The 21,221-nt window shown below is 43.5% G+C and overlaps 1 protein-coding gene across 1 annotated transcript; it reads left to right on the top strand.

The window, feature by feature from the left end:
• The first annotated feature begins 1,189 nt into the window (after positions 1-1,189).
• On the top strand, positions 1,190-3,001 carry LOC149405133 (uncharacterized). Its single transcript, XM_089607772.1, has one exon. The coding sequence runs from the start codon at positions 1,190-1,192 to the stop codon at positions 2,999-3,001; it is 1,812 nt and encodes a 603-aa protein (XP_089463898.1).
• The last annotated feature ends 18,220 nt before the right edge of the window (positions 3,002-21,221 follow it).

Below are 21,221 nucleotides of genomic sequence, written 5' to 3'. Positions count from 1 at the left end.
TTCCAAATCCAACCGTCTCCTTCCGGCATTGGTGGTTGTTGTGGGGGTATAAAAACTCAAATATTGAAATATCATTTCAATATGGGCTTAGGCCCGATTGAAGCCCATAATCAGTTTGAAGACCAGCCTACGAAATCAATTATGGGCCCAATTCACTCTCGGCAGATCGGCCCAAGCCCAGCAACATTTCCCGACTCGGTGATGGATGCCAGTTCGACCATGTCTTCCTGATCCGAAGGTCCAGTCAAAGAGCAGACCGCGCCGTGAAGACCGGATCTCGGACGACTACGACCTCGGCGAGGAAAATGGATCGAGGAACACGTGTCTTCGGCCAGAAGGTTCTATCTCGCCTATAAATAGAAGAGGAGAGGACAATTTTCGCATACGCAAGCTCTTATTCTCATTTTTCGACATTCTATATTGTATTCTTACGTTTATTGTTTTGAGCTCGGCCTGTTGAGTTCGTCACCTCGCCCGTTTGTAACTTCTCTATTAATAAAATTAATTAATATTCGTATATTATTATAGTTATTTATTACTAAATTGTTTCTTATACGACGCCTTTCTAAACCCCTCTTTTTAAATATTTTATCGTCACATCTTTTATTCGTGATTGTTGATCGATCCCAAAAATCGACATCAACAATTTGGCGCCGTCTGTGGGAAATTCAGAAAGACCAATCTCGGAAGAAACAGTTCGTAAAAAAAAAAAAAAATTCATGTCTTCCACTCCGACTCATTACGAATCCGGAGAGGAGATCCACCAGGGGATCAGGGCAATCCTGGATATGCTGACCAAGAAGATAGATGAACAAGCCGAGACCAACCACGCTCTTAATGACCGGTTGAATACTCTCTCGACTCCTCACAACACCCCGGATCCTCAAGTGGGATCCGGAGATATGACCACCTCTGAATCAGCTCGCCAAGCAACCTCGGTTGCGCAATCAAGCCGAGCTATCCCTGCCGGAGTCCGCCTGGATTTTTCTGGGATACAGGTCGCCCGAGGAACAGACCGGTCTCCCGTCGCAAGTTTTCAGCTTGGGGGGACTGCTCGCGAGGTCACGATCGATCCCTCCGGACTCCCTTCGCCTCCGCTCGGGGGAGCACCGTCTGGATCTTTCCCGACTGATTCGGGACCTCGCCCTCAAGCGATCTATCAAAAATTCACCCCCAGCGTTTTGGCGGAATGAATCAGACCCATCGTGGCCCAGAAAGTGCAACCGCGGTCAATCCGGCACAATCGGGACCTCGCCTCTTTTGTGGTGGCGAACCCAGTATGACCGAACTGGACAGGTTCAAAGAATCTATAACGGCCGAGCTGAGAGCCGTTCGTTCAGAATTTCATTCTGCAACCAGCTCGGCTCCCGAGATAGATCGTCTTGTAGAAGAAACGAGGCGAACTCCTTTCGCCAGAAACATTACTGAAGTGCAATTGGGAGATACCGGAAAGGTTCGCCTTCCACGGTACAACGGCACCTCAAGTCCGAAAGCTTTCATATTGTCCTTCAGAGTCGCAATGGGACGGGTTATGCTCTCTGAAAGAGAATTAGAGGCAGGATACTGCCAACTATTCGCCGAGAGCTTGTTCGGACCCGCCTTGGAATGGTTCTCCAAACTCGAACCAAACTCCATTGATGGTTTCGATAAGCTATCGGCTGCATTCCTGAAACATTATTCGATGTTTGTGGAAGACGACCTGACCATCGCGGACTTATGGGGGATTCAACAGAGAGAGAACGATTCTTTGAATGATTTCATGATCCATTACAAGGACGTACTCTCGAAAATCTCTAACGTGTGCCACGAATCGGCCATAACCTCTCTAAGGAACGGGTTAAGGCACGACTCAAAGCTGAAACTGGAGATGACTGTTAACCGCCCCCTCACACTAGAGGACGCAATTCATAAGGCCGCGAATTACGCAAAGGCAGAAGAAGAATTTGCTTCCTACGAGAGGCACCGCGCGGCCGAAAAGAAACCACCCTCCAATACTTGGGTGAGGCCCGTAAATAACCCTCGCAGGATTAATCCCCACGACGCCGCACCTCACGCCAAAAAGCAACGCGCCCCTCCTAACTACACGTTCAATGTCGGTGATGACATTAAGGAGGGAGGACCCCAAGCAAAGAAATGGACACGGGATCCCAATGCATATTGCAGTTTCCACAAGGCTAACAGCCACGACACAGTTAACTGCGAGACCATGCGTAAGGCTTTAGCCGAGAAATACGCAAAGGGGGAACTAAAAGACGTTGACCTAGGACCCCCGCCAAAAAAGAAGGTCTTCAATAGCAATAACAGGGGAAGGGGCAACCCCTCCCCCAAGAGAGCGAGACCCGAGGAGGAAGGGGAACCAAACTCCCCGCCGACTGTCGCAAAACACAGAGTCGACTTCATAATGGGCGGCTCAAAATTTTGCAACGAAACAGTTAACTCCATCAAAACACATCAAAGACGATTGAGTAACCAAACAACCAAAATCAGACTAGAACAAGATGTTCAAATCTCGTTCTCCGAAAAAGAAGCAATTGAGACAACCGAACCACACGACGACGCACTCCTGATCACGATCGACATGTCTAATTGTGAGGTTGCGAGAGTCCTAATCGATGGAGGCAGCTCTGTAGATCTTATTTTCAAGGATACCCTGGCAAGGATGAGAATCGATGAAGACGAGATTGAAAGGGAACGAACCCATTTAACAGGTTTCAATGGGTCCACTACTCCATCCTTAGGAACAACCAGGTTACCCGTAAAAACACATGGAATCAACAAAATAGTAGAGTTTCAAATACTAGACTGTCTTTCCCCATACAACATTATCTTGGGAAGACCATGGATACATATGATGAGGGCTGTGCCTTCAACCTTTCATCAATGTATTCGTTTCCCTACGCCTGAGGGAATAAGAGAGATCCGAGGTAATCAGGCAACCTCCCGCAGTTGCTATCTCACTAGCCACAAACATTGTGCCAAAACAATTAAAGAAGAACAATAGCAATTAATGAACGTGGAGTCGGCCAAGAGCATTTCCGCACTAGAGGACCCCGACTCCTTTGATGCGCCAAGCACTGAGTTAACAGTCCAAGTACTGCTCGACGGCTCCGATCCTTCCAAGTGTGTAGGAATCGAAACTAAGCTTAAAGGTGGCATCAGGCGAGAACTGATCTGTTTCTTAAAACGAAACAAATCCACCTTCGCCTGGTCAACCGAAGATATGCCAGGAATAAGCATCGACGTCACGTCTCACCAACTTAACGTCGATCCCAGTTTTAAACCGGTAAAACAAAAAAGACGAAAGCTCGGTCCCGACAGGGCACGGATAGTCAACAACGAAGTCGAGAGGCTGCTCAGTGCAGATTCAATCCGCGAAGTGAAATACCCGGATTGGCTGGCAAACACTGTCGTCGTAAAGAAAAAAATGGGAAATGGAGGGTATGCGTCGATTTCACCGATCTGAATAAAGCATGCCCCAAAGACAGCTTCCCGCTGCCGCACATCGACCAGCTAGTCGAAGCAACCGCGGGGCATAAAATACTCTCATTCATGGATGCGTTCTCAGGATACAACCAAATCCTGATGCATCCGGATGACCAAGAAAAAACAGCTTTCATCACCGACCGTGGCACATATTGCTATAAGATCATGCCCTTTGGACTAAAGAATGCGGGCGCCACCTATCAAAGGTTAGTCAACGAAATGTTCAAGGAAAAGATAGGGAAGACGATGGAAGTGTATATCGACGATATGCTAGTGAAATCCCTAAGGGAGAACGACCACATAAGGTATTTGGAGGAATGTTTCGAGGTATTGAATAAATATGCCATGAAACTCAATCCCACCAAATGTTCGTTCGGAGTATCATCCAGCAAGTTCCTGGGGTATTTGGTTACCCAACGAGGAATTGAGGACAACCCGGATCAATTACACGCCTTACGAGAGATGCCTTCGCCCCGTAATAGACGCGAAGTCCAAAGGTTGACGGGACGCATTGCTGCCCTCAATCGATTCATCTCTCGATCAATAGATAAATGTCTCCCTTTCTATAAGCTCCTTAAAGGGAATAAAAAACTTGAATGGGACGACAAATGCGAAGAGGCGTTCAAAAAATTGAAAGAATACCTATCGACACCCCCAATCCTGGCAAAACCCGTTGCAGGGGAGCCACTCTATCTATACGTCGCAGTATCTCAGGCGGCAGTTAGTGGAGTACTCGTCAGGGAAGAGCAAGGGGACCAACGACCAATCTTTTATACAAGCAAGTCGTTAGTCGATGCTGAAACTCGATATCCTATTATGGAAAAACTGGTCTTCGCCGTCGTTTCCGCCGCGCGAAAACTTCGACCATACTTCCAATCTCACACCATAATAGACATCCGCTAAATCGCAAGTTTTAGCAGATTTCATCATCGAACTCCAGAGGGAAAGTCCCACCGTTACCGAAGTCGAAGGTACCTGGACACTTAAAGTGGACGAGGCATCATCAAAGCAGGGGGCAGGAATCACTAGTACAATTAATAGCATCAGGTGCGACAAAAGTCGCACCTGAAAGCATCAGTGTCGCACCTGAAAGTATCATCAGGTGCGACTTTAGATGCGACAAAGTCGTATCTGAAAGTGCGCACCTGATGCTTTTAGGTGCGACTTGTCGCACCTGAAAGTCATCACTATCAGGTGCGACATTTTAGGTGCGACTAGTCGCACCAAACGTCGCACCTAAATATCCTCCAAAATAAGTTATTAAAGTGGGAGTTATAGTATCAGATACGACTAGTCGCATCTGATACCTTCGCGGGAAAAGTATCAGATGCGACTAGTCGCATCTGATAGTAATTCCCCGCAAAATATTTGGCGGGTTACAGTACAATCAGATGCGACTAGTCGCATCTGATACTTTTCCCGCGAAGGTATCAGATGCGACTAGTCGCATCTGATTGTCTGTAGTTATTTTTTTTAAAATGCTGATTCTAATAGAATCAGCCTATTAAATATATAAAAATTATAATTTAAAAAATTAATTAAATAATTTTTTTTATAAATTAAATAAATAATTTGAATAATATTAATTAGAATAATTATATAAATAATTTAATAGAAATTCTAATATTAAATTCATAAAATTTGATAATTTACGTTCAATAAATTAAAAAAATTACAATTTATTCTTTTTGTTTCCCTTTTTCATTCGAAGTCTGCCAATTCTGGAATGCACGGCCTCATCTTCCGCCAGATCTTGCTCGTGCGCCTTGGCGGCCTGATGCGCTGCCGCTCGAACGATGTCGCTGAAATTCTACCGAACCTGGCGTCTGATTAGCATTTGGCATTGAAGCGGATGGCGGCGTCTGAACATTCGGCATTGAAGCGGATGCCGGCGTCTGAACATTCGGCATTGAAGCTGATGGCGGCGTCGTCCCAGGGTGCATCATCGCGGGGGATGTCTGCATGGGAGACGGATGCTGCTGTGTGTAGGCAAAGAACTGTCGCTGAAACGCCTCCATCTGAGCTTGTTGTGCGGCCAACGCTGCTTGTAGCTCGCTAATCACTGGATCTGGAACGCGCGTCGATGAAGAACCTGAGGACGAGCTGTCGTCCTGAGCCTGAGCCAAGAGATACGAGGATCTCGGGATCGAGGGACCTATCCCGACATACCAATCTCGACGTTGCCCGAGAACAGTATCCATCGTGTACTGCTCCGCCTGGTCTACGTCAAACGTTTGGCCTGACTCCGCTGCTTGTCGCTGCATATCCTCGACTTGAGTCATAATTCGCGCCTTCAAACATATGTTAAAAAAATTATTAAGATTATCGAAACTTGATTATTAAGTAATTAACACAAGTAACTTACAAATGCTTGTTGCGCCCAAGCTGTCGTCCAATTGCCTTGATCATCTTGATGTTTTTTCTCCCACGTGCTTAACGCCGAGGCCAAAGTCCCATCTTCCCTACTCTGCAGTTCTTATGAAAATATGAGTAATGTATTTATTGCAAAAAAAAATATTACAAAATTAGAATAAACTTACGTTCAAATGTCGATGAGCCAAAAAAGAAATCGACCCTTGTGTGGACTTCGTTTTCTTGTTCTTTGAATTGTCTCTGTTACGAGTAGACTTTTTCTGCACATATTAAATTGCGTTATAATTCGATTTCATAGAAGATAACATAATTTTTTGAATTATACATTACCTTCCAATCGTCAGTTGCGAACTCCTCTATCACCTTCTCCCAATCGTCTTTTTGATATCCTTTTGGGATTTCTTTCTTTGCGACATTCATTTGCCCATGACATTTTCCTAAGAAAGTCCCTGATAATCTAGACTTTTGGTTGCGCCTCATACGCTTTGCATCGCGAATGATAGTCTGGTCAATCTGATGACGATAGCAATCCGCCGGAAGCAGCTCCTCGGTCTCATCATCCTTGTACACGAAAGTGTACTCGGAATGAAGTGCGCTCAGAATATTGCCCAACATCTGGGGCGTCACTTCGTTCTAATCACGAAGTGTGACCGGGATATGGACTTTCACCAAAGCGCCGACGCGGTTGTTGAATACTCCTACCTTTTTGTTATTGTTTTTCTTACGTCCTGGTAGAAAGTTTGGTTGATTGGGTCGTACCTAACAACTTTCGCACCAGGTACCCCAAGCGCTGCTTTTGCCGAAGTAGACCCGGTTGTTGGTCCCCTTGTTTTCTTAGGACCTTGGGAACCCGGTGTCTCTAGCGGAGACTCATCTCCACCTTCTCCTGAACGGTGTAGCGGAGACTCATCTCCACCTGCTCCACCTGCATCTGACATCCTGTAAGATGTGAACAATATTAGTAAATAAATATTAGCTTTCTGTTAAAAAAAAACGTGGACGGCACCACGGATTTTATTATTAACAAACCTCACATATGGCGGAGGAAAACCGTGGTTACATTATATAGTAAATAAACATACAAAAAAGATATTAATCATTCATCATCATCTATGCCTATAATGTTAATATCATCTTCTATATCGACATCAACATCTTCTCCCTAAAAAACGACATGTCTCTCATTTTCATCATCGTCTTCTTCATCATCGTCAACGACAGTCACTAACTCAGCTTCATCGATTTCGTGTCGATTATTCAAACGCTCGATGTTTGACAACTCTATAGTCAATGGGATCGAGGCTGAGTTGGAGGGGTCAACTTCAGGAATGTCCCAAATCCCTCGATGATTGCATTCCTGGACGATTTCCCAGTCGCCGCCTTTAATAAGATCTTCGATGTAAAAAACTTGTTTCACTTGAGTCGCGAGTACGTACGGCTCCTCTTTAAACCACTGTTTCGCAGTATAAGCACTCGTTTCTCCAGTAGTCTTATCGGTGTGCACTAGTCGGTTTGCATGATACTTGTCACCGTACCAAATGCATTTGAACAATACAACACTACAGTTATGCCTATAGTTCACGACGATGACGTCTTCCATTCGACCATAGTAAGTGAAATCATCCACAAGTACACATACACCGCTATTTTGAGTGACTCGTTGATTATCGCGACGACGAGTGATGAACTTCACGCCATTTACAAAGCAGCTCAGATATTGAGAGGCGACTTGAAGGGAACCAATAGAAAGCGAATAGAGCTCGTCAGACACGTCAGAACCACTAGCTTTCATATCAAAAATCTGATTACGAAAGAAAGCATTGATTAGCACTTGTGCGTTTATCAAAAAATTGCATTGATATTGTGTTATTACCTTATTCTCAAACCAAATTTTGAACCTCTTTCTATGCTCCGCTTCAATATCGCGAACTCCAGATTCGCTCAAGAGATCCAAATGCTCGCTGTTATTAAAAACATTACTTCAATAGCAATATATAAAAAAGAATGAATTGAAACACATTCCCAACGATAACTTACGTCAAATATGGATCCACTTCAGGACAGTTGGTATAGATGTACCACTCCGCGTTCTCTTTCTGTTCATCGTCTAATACTATCGGTTTCATCATCCCATAAGGCACACACATCTCGGATCGAAAAACAGAGAGCTCTCGCACTTGAACTTCATCTACACTTTTTTTATCTTCAAGATACCTTGCAACGAACGTTAGAGCTTCTTCTACAACATAAGCTTCTGCAATAGAGCCTTCTGGTCTAGCTCTATTTTTTACAAAATGTTTTAATGTCCCAAGGTCTCTCAAATGGGTACATCCACCGCATATGCACCGGGCCGCCATACAACGCTTCATCTGGTAGATGAATCGTCACGTGAATCATGATCGTGAAAAAAGCTGGTGGAAATATCATCTCAAGCTTACACAAGATCTCGATGATAGACTCTTGCGCATTTTCAAGATCTTCTACTCTCAAGGTTCTCGAACTTATCACCTGGAAAAAGTTGCAAAGCTCGGAGATCGTCTGATGTATTTCTTTTGGCACAAAAGGACGAATACCAACAGCCAAAAACCTCTGCAAGATCACGTGGCAATCATGCGACTTCAAACCTGTGAGCTTTCCATCAGCAGTCACATTTTTCTTCAAATTCCCAGCGACCCCATCTGGAAATTTGACAGATTGGAGGAACTCGGTAAATCGCTGCCTCTGAACAAGGGTTAAGGTGTACGATGCTCGCGGTTTGTACCACGAATCCCCTTGTTTTTTCAAGTGGAGAGCGGTCTTGATGCCCAAGTCCATCAAATCAAACCTCGCCTTATCTGTGTCGTAGTTCTTCTTTTCTAAGCTGAGCAAGGTTCCGAGAAGATTCTCGTACACGTTCTTCTCTATGTGCATGAAGTCCATGTTATGCTTCAACTCCAAATCTGACCAGTACGGCAACTCGTAAAAGATGCTTTTCTTGGCCCAATTTAGTTCGCACTCGGCTCGCTTTCGTTTTCTGCCCACGGAGCCAGCATGTTTGCTAGTTGTCGTGCAAGAGACACTAGCCAACTGAGCGAGTATGTCTTGCGGAGTCAACTTCTCGGGTTTACTGCGTTTCTCGTGGCGATCCTTGTAGTGATCGGTGCTTTTTCTCAATCGGTGACGCATACGCAAGAATCGACGATGGTCGTAGTAGACGATCCTGTTTCTGACTTTCAAAGACGGCGTGTTAAGGTTGCACGTCGGGCAAGCGAGATACCCTTGGCCACTCCATCCCGATAAATAGGATCGAGCTGGAAAATCGTTAATCGTCCAAAGTAGCGCGGCACGCAATCGAAACACTTCATCGTTGGCGCCATCTCGAACGCGGAATCCGGTCTCCCACAGTTCTTTCAGCTCTTCGACAATTGGCTGCAAAAACACGTCCATGTCCTTTCCTGGTGAGTGAGGCCCCGGGATCAAAAGAGTCAGCATCAAGTACTCTTTCTTCATGCATAACCAAGGCGGCAAGTTGTACGCAGTTAGTACCACAGGCCACATGCTGTACGATAAACTCATTTCTCTGAACGGATTGAATCCATCCGCAGCTAGTCCAAGCCGCACGTTTCGAGGCTCTGCAGCAAAGCCTGGGTATCTCTCGTCCAGGTTTTTCCACGTCGTACCATCCGCAGGATGTCGTAGAACACCAACTTCCCTGACGCGATCTCTTTCGTGCCACTGCATCAAAAGCGACGTGTGTCGAGACGCGTACAACCGCTTCAATCGATCTTTCAGGGGAAAATATCGCAAAATCTTTTGCGGTATCATTTTCCCAGTTGGCTTCCATCTGCTCTCGTTGCATACTGGGCACACGTCGACTTCCGCGAGATCTTTTCGAAATAGGACACAATCGTTAATACACGCATCGATCATCTCGTATCCCATGCCAAAACGCTTCAGCTTCGCCTTTGCCTCATAATGCTTCTCCGGAATTCGATTACCAGCTGGATGAGACTTCTTCAAGAGCTGCAAGAGTTCTGTAAAAGACTTGTTCGTCCAATGGTTCGTGACTTTGAGGTGCATCAACGAAACCAAGAACGACAAAGAAGAAAACTCTTTGCATCCAGGGTACAATTCTGCTTCCAACTCGGCGAAGAGGTCTTCCACTTGCTCCTCTGCACGCACCTCGCTATGGGTCAGCTCCGTAGCATCGTCGAAATCCTCGTGATCCCTGATATCCTCCACAGCACCGTGCAATCCTCATATTCCTCTCTGATCTGTTCCTCCGATGGAATCTTCTTCATGAGGAAGGACGACACGCTCGAGCTCGCCGTGATGATACCATTTTGTGTAGCTTGGGGTAAACCCCTTGTTCAGCAAATGATTCCTGAAAACCCCGATGTTGTGCCATCTCACGTTGTTGCAAGGTTTGCAAGGACACCGATATTTGCCAATTTCGTTAGGGAATCTTCTTGCAGCGCGAATAAACTCGTTAACACCGGTTTTGTACTGCAATGTCACCCGATTATTCTCCGTGATCCAATCTCTACTTGGATTGGACATTTCGCTGAATGAGAGCGAGAAATGAAAGTTTGGAAGAGTTATTGATAAAGGACGACGGAGAACACAATGAAATAGAGATTATGAATTCTATGTTATAAATGAGCTCGGATTGAATAAGTTGGGAGTTTTTAAACTACTTAATTCGAAACTCTACCGAAATTTCGGCAGAGTTTCCCCTATTATACTGACAAACCAAAAACCTGCAAAATTATTTAAAAACATACACAAACCATCCAGAACTATCCTATAAAATAGCTCAGCCCTAAACCGAACCTCCGTGGTTCGATCACAACATTTATAAATGAAAAATCGAAATAAACAAAATATCACAAACTAGCAAAACATGTCACAAACTATTTTTCTTATTTAAACTTACAATTTCATTTCATGTTAAATAAACTAAAACTAATCACAAATTCATTAACTTAATTTTAACCTAAACTTCATTTTATATTAAACATGTCACAAAACATCAAAACATGTCACAAAACATTGTAATTAATTACAATTTCTTTACAATTACAATTAACATACTAATCAAAATTAAATTAAAGAACCTGAACATATTACTAACTATGTAATTAAAATTTACAATGATTAACTACAATTATATTAACTAACATTTACATTTACATACTAACACTTAACATTCTAAATAATTACTTACTAACATATCTATTTAATTAACTAACATTTACATACTAATTTCTTATTTAAACTTACAATTTCATTTCATGTTAAATAAACTAAAACTAATCACAAATTCATTAACTTAATTTTAACCTAAACTTCATTTTATATTAAACATGTCACAAAACATCAAAACATGTCACAAAACATTGTAATTAATTACAATTTCTTTACAATTACAATTAACATACTAATCAAAATTAAATTAAAGAACCTAAACATATTACTAACTATGTAATTAAAATTTACAATGATTAACTACAATTATATTAACTAACATTTACATTTACATACTAACACTTAACATTCTAAATAATTACTTACTAACATATCTATTTAATTAACTAACATTTACATACTAATTAACTAACTAACTAACATTTTATATCAACTAACCTAATTAACTAAACTAACTAAACTAACAACACAAACAATTTTTTTTTTAAAAAGGCTAGACTTACTTGGACAGCTCGGGACAACAGGGGACGGCTCGGTGAAACGGCGGAGGAGGGATCGAGGCAGCGACGGTTCAGTGCAGCGGGGAGAGAGACTCGTCGAGGACAGGGACTCGTCAAAACAGCAGGGACGCGCGAGGCAGCTCGGGACAGCAGCTTGACGAGGCTGAGCACGGGACAACGCATCAGTTCAGTCAAAGGGAAAATAAGAGAGAGAGAGAGAGAGAGAGAGAGAGAGAGAGAGAGAGAGAGAGAGAGAGAGAGGCAGTGAGAGATAGCTTACCGGGATTGCAGTGACACCGAGGCTGAGCACGCGTCGAGGCAGCGGGGCTGTCGGGGCAGAGACGTCGAGGCTGTCGAGGTCGGAGAGAGTGAGCCGGAGAGTGAGAGGTGAGGCAGAGAGAGAGCCGGGGAGTGAGAGGTCGGAGAGAGTGAGACTGAGGCAGAGAGAGAGCCGGAGAGAGTGAGGCAGAGAGAGAGCCGGAGAGAGAGAGTGAGGCAGAGAGAGAACCGGAGAGTGGGAGTGAGCCGGAGAGTGAGAGGTCGGAGAGAGTGAGCTCGTGGCTGCGGGCGGCGAGTCTGGTGTGGAGAGTCAGAGCGTGGCGTTCGAGACTTGTCCGGCCACCTTTTCACGAAGCGTGGCTGGTGGCGCGCGCGGCTTGGTGGAGGAGCTGCTGGCCGAGCGCAAGCAAGAAGGAGAAGAGACGTGGTGGCAGTGCGTGCGGCTTGGCGGAGGAGCTGCTGGCCGCCGATCGAAGCTCGGCTTGACGGAGGAGCTGCTGCCGGCGGAGCGTGGCTGATGTCGCAGATGAGGCAGAGAGAGAGAGAGACGCGGCGGAGGTGGTGGAAAGGGCGGAGCGCGGCGGAGGTCAGAGAGAGACAGAGGGTTTTTTTTTGAAGTGCATGGCGTTTTTTTTTGAAGTGCTGGAGAAGAAAGGATCGCGACCTGGGTTTTTAAACAAAACCCTAATAATCAGGTGCGACAGAATCGCACCTGATTATAATAATAAAAAAAAAATTTCACTCGCCACGTCAGATTAATGAAATAAAAGAGGGGGAGATGAGGCCCGCTCAAAAATTTAAAACTATCTGATGCGACATAGTGGCAACTGAAAGTTTCAACATATTTTCAGGTGCGACTAGTCGCATCGGATTGTCAAAATCAAAAGACAATTTGAGCGAATTTTTTCGGCTTCTGATTGACTATCAGATGCGACTAGTCGCACCTGAAAGTTATTTAGATGCGACTTTTAGATGCGACTAGTCGCATCTGATAGTCTTGCGCATCAGAAAATCAATTTTGTAGTAGTGAATAGGAATACACCTGACCTCCCCTCATGGTGAGACTATAGAACAATCATTTAGGCTCGACTTCGTCGCATCAAACAATGAAACCGAGTACGAAGCACTAGTCGCCGGACTTAGATTGGCCACTGCAGTTGGATCAAATAAAGTGGAAGCTTTCTGCGACTCCCAACTTGTAGCAAACCAATACTCCGGGGAATACGAAACTAGGGATGAGCGAATGGAAGCTTAACTAAAATTCGTAAAAGAACTAACAAAAAACTTCGAAGAATTCTCCCTGACAAGGATCCCTCGAGGCGAGAATACTTCGGCCGACCCATTGGCTGCCCTAGCATCTACCTCGGATCCGGGCCTCAAGAGGATTAAACCAGTCGAAACAATCAAACAACCTTCTATTGTCACGACCGTTGCCATGGTCATAACAATAGAAGGGGGGATTGGAGAGATGAAATACTACATTACATCACGACTGGTATGGTCCCATCCGATAAGATGGCAAAACGCAAGCTCGTGCTGAGAAGCGCGAGATTTTGCATCATAGGTGGAAGCCTGTTCAAAAGAAGCTTCGCAGGACCCTACCTCAAGTGCGTCGGGACAGAGGAATCTAAACGAATCCTGGAAGACGTACACGAAGGGGAATGCGGAAATCATGCAGGTGGACGAGCGCTCGCCATCAAAATAAAGAGGCAAGGCTACTTTTGGCCGACCATGTTGGCAGACTGCAAGGCGCACTCACGCCGCTGCGATCAATGCCAACGCCATGCCCCCAACATAAAAAGACCCGCGGAAGAATTGTCGTCCATCTCGGTGCCATACCCATTCATGAAATGGTCTATGGATATTGTGGGACCCATGTCGGTCGCCCCTGGCGGGTTAAGATTTCTGTTAATCTTAACATATTATTTTTCTAAATGGGTGGAAGCTGGCGCCTTCGTCTTGATAAAAGACGTCGATGTCACAGCATTCATCTGGAAAAATATAATCTGTCGGCATGGAACTCCCCATGAGATCATAACAGACAACGGATCACAATTCATATCAAAAAAATTACGAAAGTTTTGCTTCCATAACGACATTGAGGTAAGAATGTCGACACCACGATATCCTCAAGGAAATGGGCACGCGGAAGCAACAAATAAGACCATAGTCGACTCCATAAGGAAAAGGCTCGATGCCAAGAAGGGGCGGTGGGCAGAAGAACTGCCAAGCGTGCTGTGGGCATACCGAACCAGCCCGCGAAGCCGACAGGGGAAACTCCGTTTTCCCTCGTCCATGGAGTCGAATCTGTCATCCCAATCGAGCATCAGGTGCAAACCCTTAGAATAAAATACGCACCTGAGGATGAGCCAAAAAATGACGAGGCTCTATGCGATGCCTTAGACCTAGTGGAGGAAAAGCGAGATTCAGCCCTATCACGGCTATCCCGATATAGGCAATCCATCGCTAGATTCTACAACAAAGACGTCAACACAAGAAGATTCGATGTAGGGGACTTGGTCCTCCGAAAAATCTTTCAAAATACTGCCGAGGCAAACGCCGGAAAACCCGGGGCAAAATGGGAAGGCCCCTATAGGATCACCAGAGTAACCTATCCCGGCGTTTATGAGCTTGAAACACTCAACGGAATCCCGGTTTTAAGATCATGGAACGTCTCGAACCTAAAAAAATATTACTGTTAAAACTAGTAAAAATTGAACTACGTCCGACTTGATCCCTGCATAAGGGTACGTAGGCAGCCTTTCACTGCAAAGGCACAGTCCCCCTACCTCTTGAGCCACGGAACTCGCACCTCGGCCGATGACCCCGACCTCGGATCTGGCTAGTAGTGCAAACGCCTTGACGTCATCAGAGATCGCACCCACGAAGGTCGATCTCGTCTGAAAATATTAAGGGAAATTCTTTAGGTCCCCGACGATCTAAAAAACTTGAAATTTTCACCAAATTTAACTACGGACTTCGGCTTCAAATCTGAAGGGAAACGCTTCGGATCAGCAATATTCCGGACAACTTAACAGATTTTGAACGACGAACCAATTTAAAACTTCAGCCCAAGGGAAACTTTTTAGTTCTTTGACGACCTAAATAACTTGGCAAAATCATCTAATATCTTTAAGGGAAACATTTTGGGCCAAACCAAAAGGCGGCTTAAAAGACTTAACAAATTATACTGATCCGAGCTGCCTCAGGAGCAAACAAAATAATAATATTCAGATCGGCAGGACGGACTGAAGAAAAGAATAAACATCCACGCATTCATAATTAATGTTGGCGAGCTAAAAAACTTGGCAAAATTAAAAATCAAAATTGCATAAAATAATAACATAAATAAAATAGAGGTACCGAAGCCCCCTATGATTGTATCAAAACTAATAAAAACTTCGCCCAAAAACACGGGCCCCAAAAACAAAATAAACAATTTATCGAATAAGCAAAAAAAAAACTGAAGACTCAAGCTTGGTCGCGGGGTTAGGCCTCGGTATCTTGACGCTCTGGAGTAGGTGTGAACACCGCCGCATCTTCATTTCCCTCCGGGATAGAGTTGAGAACCACGTCAGAACGGCCAAGCATCGAGCCATGTTCGTTGATGACTGAGGCCTCGCCTTCGGTCATAGGGACATCGGCAGGGGAACGGTCGGCGTATGGAGTGAACGGGATGTCTTCAACCTCAGGGACGGCGACGGCCGCGTAGTCGGCCTCGTACTGAGCAATGTCATCCTCTGTATCTTTCATCTCGGCCGCCCAGTCCGAAATCTCGCCCTTCAAGGCCTCCGAGATCAATTTTTTGTTCCCTCGGCATTGTTCGAGCTTTTTGAGAATGAGGACGGCCTCGTCCATCTTCTCTTTCTGCGCACGGTGCTTGAGGATCTGTTCGCGATACTTGAGCGAGGTCACTTTCTTCGCCGCGTGCACTGCTCGATCTCGCTCCGCCTTCGCCGACCTTTTCATCCGGGCAATCTCATCCAGAGCATCCTTCAGCTCTTTATCTCACGCCTCGAGATCGGCCGCCAGCTTGTTGCTCTCCTTCTCGAAGCCGCTGGAACGAGCCGCCCATCCCCTGATCTTCTCCTTCTTATCGTCGATGTCGACGGACAAGAACTGAACTTTGCCACGAAGGCGTTCAATCTTACCGTTCGACCTCTCCAATAGAGCATCCTTCGCTAAAAGGTCGTCCTGGAGAGTAGCGATCTTGTTGTTCATCCCCTGGAGCTCGGCCTGTAAAGACTCCGTCCCCTTCTGAACCTCGGCGAGCTTCTCCTGCTCGACCTTGGCGTCATGCAGGCGTTTTTCATAGCGAAAAACACCTCGGTTCAGTTGGGTGGACAGCTGAAATCAACCCTCCTCATTAGTTCGACCATAACAGAAAAGTCATTTTTCAACATATTGGCTATATAAAAAAAAAAATTATTACCCCAGTTATGGCCGAGGCCATCATCCTGTACCAGTCCGCCTCGACGAGGTCAGGGACCTTGGGGAGCTCCATCCCGGAACACGTCATCTGACGAAGAAGCCCCGCCGAGGAGTAAAGGTCGTCGCACAACAGATGAACCCTAGCGAAGTGGAAGTTGACGACGTGTTTCTTCTTCCGGGTCAGGGCGGAGTCATCTCGGCCCCCAGACCTCGACTTCGAGGAAGACTTGCTTCCCTCGGCGGCAGCTTTGCCCTTTTCCGCCCGAGTCAATTTTGTCGCAGGGACTTCAGGGGCGGTCTCTTCGTCGTCCCTGCCAGCAAGGTCGGGACCCGGACCCTTTTTCTTCTTCTTTTTCGCTCTCGGGGCTCCCCCCTCAGGGACTCGGTTCGCTGGCATCTTCCTCTTCTTGGGCGCCCCCCCGATCTCGTCCCTCTCGGGGGCTCGACCCTCAGCTCCCTCGGGGACGTCTTCGCCGACTCCAGGGGCTTGAGTCTCCTCGGCATCGGGAACTTCGGCTCCCTGAACGTCCTTCGAAGCGACGTCGGCCGTCTCGGGTACCTCGTCAGAGGGCACTTGAACGACTGGGATCTCAGATACCATACGAACTCGGGTCACTTCGACCTCAGGATCGTCGACGTGGATAGCCGGGGTCGGGGTCAAAGTCGAGGCAGCGCCTCCATTCTTTTGTTTCCTCGCCTCGCGCGCACTGATCGGGGTATTCATATTGTCCCCTACGACTAACAGGATAAAAACTTGGTCAAGACAGGATGTATACAATTTACCGTGAGAAAGAAGACGAGATCAAATCAAACTAACCTTCCTCCAAGTGCTCCGACAATTTTGGTGGAAAAGGCCAAACTTTGGCCGAAATGAATCTGAATGGGGTGAAGCTCGACCACTCTACTTCGCCCAACTGCAGCAACGTTAATTTCTCGGCGAACTCCACTCCTTGGGATGGCGCTTTGATTTTTTCTATAAAAAAAATGATGATGAAAATGATTTAAATCTGTGAAAAATATAAATACGGGCGAACTAAAATTTATGCATACTCGGCGAGCTCGCCCACTTTGACGAGAAAGAATGAGCTCGATCCCCGAGTGAATGCTCGTTCACAGCAAAGTAAAAATATCGCCTCCCCCAAAACTTGTCCTTCGAGGGTAGATCCGAGATCACACCCTTGCCCGTGGCTTTCGAGAGGTAGAAACACTTCGGATCGTATTTCGAGTTCGCCTTGACCGCACAAAGACGGACTAGATCCATCAAAGTGAGCTCGATTTTTTCCTCATAGGCCACAACTATCAAACCCATTACCATCCTAACAAAATTCGGACACATCTGGGGAAGGGTCAACCCTAGAGTCTGGGCGAAGTCAAAGAGGAGAGGATGAAGGGGAAATCTCAAGCCACACTTCTCCAGCCATATTTCATATATACAACAATAACCCTCCACTACGGTGTCGGCTGTAGCCCCGGGTAGAGGAAGAAGAATATTAATTTCCGGGGGAATCTGATACTTTACACCGATTCTCCTAAGGTCGGTCGAGGTCACGGCAGAAGGTAACAATATGTCTTCAGTCCCTAAAGGTTGAGACCCTGATGGACGAAGTCCTGAGCCCGACATTCTATAACTATGGTTTTTAGGGGCGAAGTGTCTAAAGTTATATGAACTTTCTTGAGTTCGCTGGCCGAACTAAGAATAAAAAATGGTCGAAGTCTAATCAAAATCGAAAAACTTAGAGGGAGTTTAAAGAGTAGCGAAAAAAACTCAGAAAAGAAAGTTACCTTTTAACCGCGGACGACGAGAATATAAATGAGAAGAAGTGACTCTTCGGCACGCTTATTTATATGTTTCATTATTACCCGAAATCCCGAAAAAATATAATGATTTCGGAAATCAAATCTAAGATATTTCCCTCGATATCAGCAAAGATAACAGATTTCCCGACTCTTCGACTTCGACCTACTAATTACAGTTACGTCACGACACGTGTGAAAAGGACGCGCCATATAATGCCACGTGGTTCCAAGTCTTCGATCTTCCCCCTTTTATTCGGAACAATTCGAATTCCCCGCGTTAAATATTTCCAAAATATTCGAAATATTTTCAAAACATTTGTGGGCTAATTGTGGGGGTATAAAAACTCAAATATTGAAATATCATTTCAATATGGGCTTAGGCCCGATTGAAGCCCATAATCAGTTTGAAGACCAGCCTACGAAATCAATTACGGGCCCAATTCACTCTCGGCAGATCGGCCCAAGCCCAGCAACATTTCCTAACTCGGTGAGGGATGCCAGTTCGACCATGTCTTCCTGATCCGAAGGTCCAGTCAAAGAGCAGACCGCGCCGTGAAGACCAGATCTCGGACGACTACGACCTCGGCGAGGAAAATGGATCGAGGAACACGTGTCTTCGGCCAGAAGGTTCTATCTCGCCTATAAATAGAAGAGGAGAGGACAATTTTCGCATACGCAAGCTCTTATTCTCATTTTTCGACATTCTATATTGTATTCTTACGCTTATTGTTTTGAGCTCGGCCTGTTGAGTTCGTCACCTCGCCCGTTTGTAACCTTCTCTATTAATAAAATTAATTAATATTCGTATATTATTATAGTTCTTTATTACTAAATTGTTTATTATACGACGCCTTTCTAAACCCCCCTTTTAAAATATTTTATCGTCACATCTTTTATTCGTGATTGTTGATCGATCCCAAAAATCGACATCAACAGTTGTCAAGCTCTCAAAGTGCTTTAACTCAAAACGATAAAAAAATGTTAGATTTTTATGGTTTTTTTTCATGGTTTGATTAATGTATGATTGATAGGATACATGATTTTAGTGCTTAGTGATTTTAGGTTGATTTGATGGGATTTGGACGAAAAAAATAAGTTTTAGGGTTCTTAAAAATGCTAGAAATTTTTTATGAATATTATCGGATTCCATCGGATTCGGTCGGATTTGGTCGGATATGGTCGGATTTTATCGGATTTGGTCGGAGTGGTCGGATTTTATCGGATTTGGTCGGATTTCCATAGTGAATGAACTTTTGTCAAAAGAGGTTATATGGTCTTGCAAGGGTATTTCCGTCCGAAATTGGTACAAAAGTTCAATTTTGGATATTTTTAAATTAGTGGGTCTAATTGAGATATTTTCATAACTACTAGGTCTAAAAAATGAAATTTCACTTTTATATGATCATATTTTGGTCTCTTTAACTTTTTGTCCAACAAAAATGACTTTGTATGTGGTTTGTGATTATTCGTAAGATTATACATTTATGTAATTATTGGTACATAAAAATGGACTAATTTGTCAAAAAAAAAGGACAATTCAGCTGACAAAAAAGAAAAACATAATTAAAATAAAAATATATCAATAACTAAAAAGAGGAATCGACACATCTACTAGTCTTTGATAACTTATTTTTCATTTTCAACTACAAAATGTTAATTTGGACAATTCTACTAATTAAAAAATGAGAGAATATTTTATATTATCTATTATTACCCTATTTTGAACCAAAAAAATCTAAGGGAAAAAATAAAACTTCATTGTGTAGTTTGTATGAAGTTTGTTAAGAGGAAAAATTAAAGAAAAGTAGAACAAAATTGTATAATTAAGATTGAAATTTCCTTGAAAAAATGAGAGATAAATTAAAATTCATAAAAAATTAATTTAAGGAAAAGTAGAATAAAATTTTATAACTAAAATTGAGATTTCCTTTGAAAAATGAGAGAAAAATAAATATTCAAGTATATTTGGACATGTGAGGTCATAAATGTATCTTTTTTTCCTTTACTTTTTTCTATTTTTTTTTCTTTGAGAGCATATGTCAAGAAATCTGGGTTTGTTTGATGATTTGTTGACATATATATGTCAACAATTGACACAATTTGTTGACATATATATATATATATATATATATATATATATATATATATATATCAACAAATAACAACACTTGAAAGTTTTTTGATTTGTTTACATAGATCTAAACAAATGACATGATTTATTGACATATATGTATCAACACACTACAACAAATACAACAATTATCGACGATTTTTTTCGTCATTAATAACCCATTAATCGTCGCTAAATGTATTTAGCGACGATTTTAGCGACGATTATTATCGTCGCTAAATGTCCGTGCCTAAATATATTTAGCGACGATTTAGTCGTCGCTAAATATTTACCGACGAGATTAGGGACAATAATTTCGTCCCTAAATGTTGTAAAGAAAAGTTTTTTTAATTTTGTGAAAGATAATTAGCGACGACTTTTCCGTCACTAATACGCGCAGTGAATTAGCGACGGAAAAGTCGTCGCTAATACCTCCAGTGTTTTAATAATTAGCGACGACTTTTTCGTCGCTAATTATTATTATTTTTTTAAAAAAAATTCGTCGTTAATTATTAATTATTTCCGGTTTTTTGTTTATGAAATTCTAAAATGAAAAATCAAATAAAAACCAAATTATATTATCCAAAACAACAAATATATAAAATCCGGTTACGACGTTTTCGGTTATCGAGAAGTATGTAAATAATAATCTACTATACACAAAATGTCTAATAAAACACTGAAAAATTTGTTGATTTGTTGACATAGATGTCAACAAAAATGACATGATTTGTTGATATAAACGTCAACAAATGACATAATTTGTTGATATATATGTCAATAAAATAAAGGGCAGTGTAGCAAAATAGCCAAAATGAAACTATGAAATTTGTTTTTAGCCTATGTTTCACAATTTTTAGGAAAATAGCCAACAGATTTATGTGACAATAATTAAGGTCTGATTTGCCCTTATTTATTAACAAATTTGTAATTTTCTCTCTCCTACTTTTTTCCTACATTTTTTTACATAAAAACTTCAAAAAACCATATCTATCTCATATGAACTCGAAATTGAGTGATTCCAAATCCTACGGATTCGTGACGCCGAGATCTTCAAAAAT

Source organism: Urtica dioica, chromosome 2 (assembly GCF_054948205.1).
Source record: "Urtica dioica subsp. dioica isolate 48M chromosome 2, U.dioica_male_clone48M_v1_H2, whole genome shotgun sequence".
NCBI classification, from domain to species: domain Eukaryota; kingdom Viridiplantae; phylum Streptophyta; class Magnoliopsida; order Rosales; family Urticaceae; genus Urtica; species Urtica dioica.
Note: the sequence above shows the minus strand (reverse complement) of the source record. Positions and strands in the feature narration are given on the sequence as shown.

What these genes read in the sequence shown, in the direction of transcription:
- LOC149405133 (XM_089607772.1), top strand. Translation starts at nt 1,190, where the DNA reads ATGAATCAGACCCATCGTGGCCCAGAAAGTGCAACCGCGGTCAATCCG.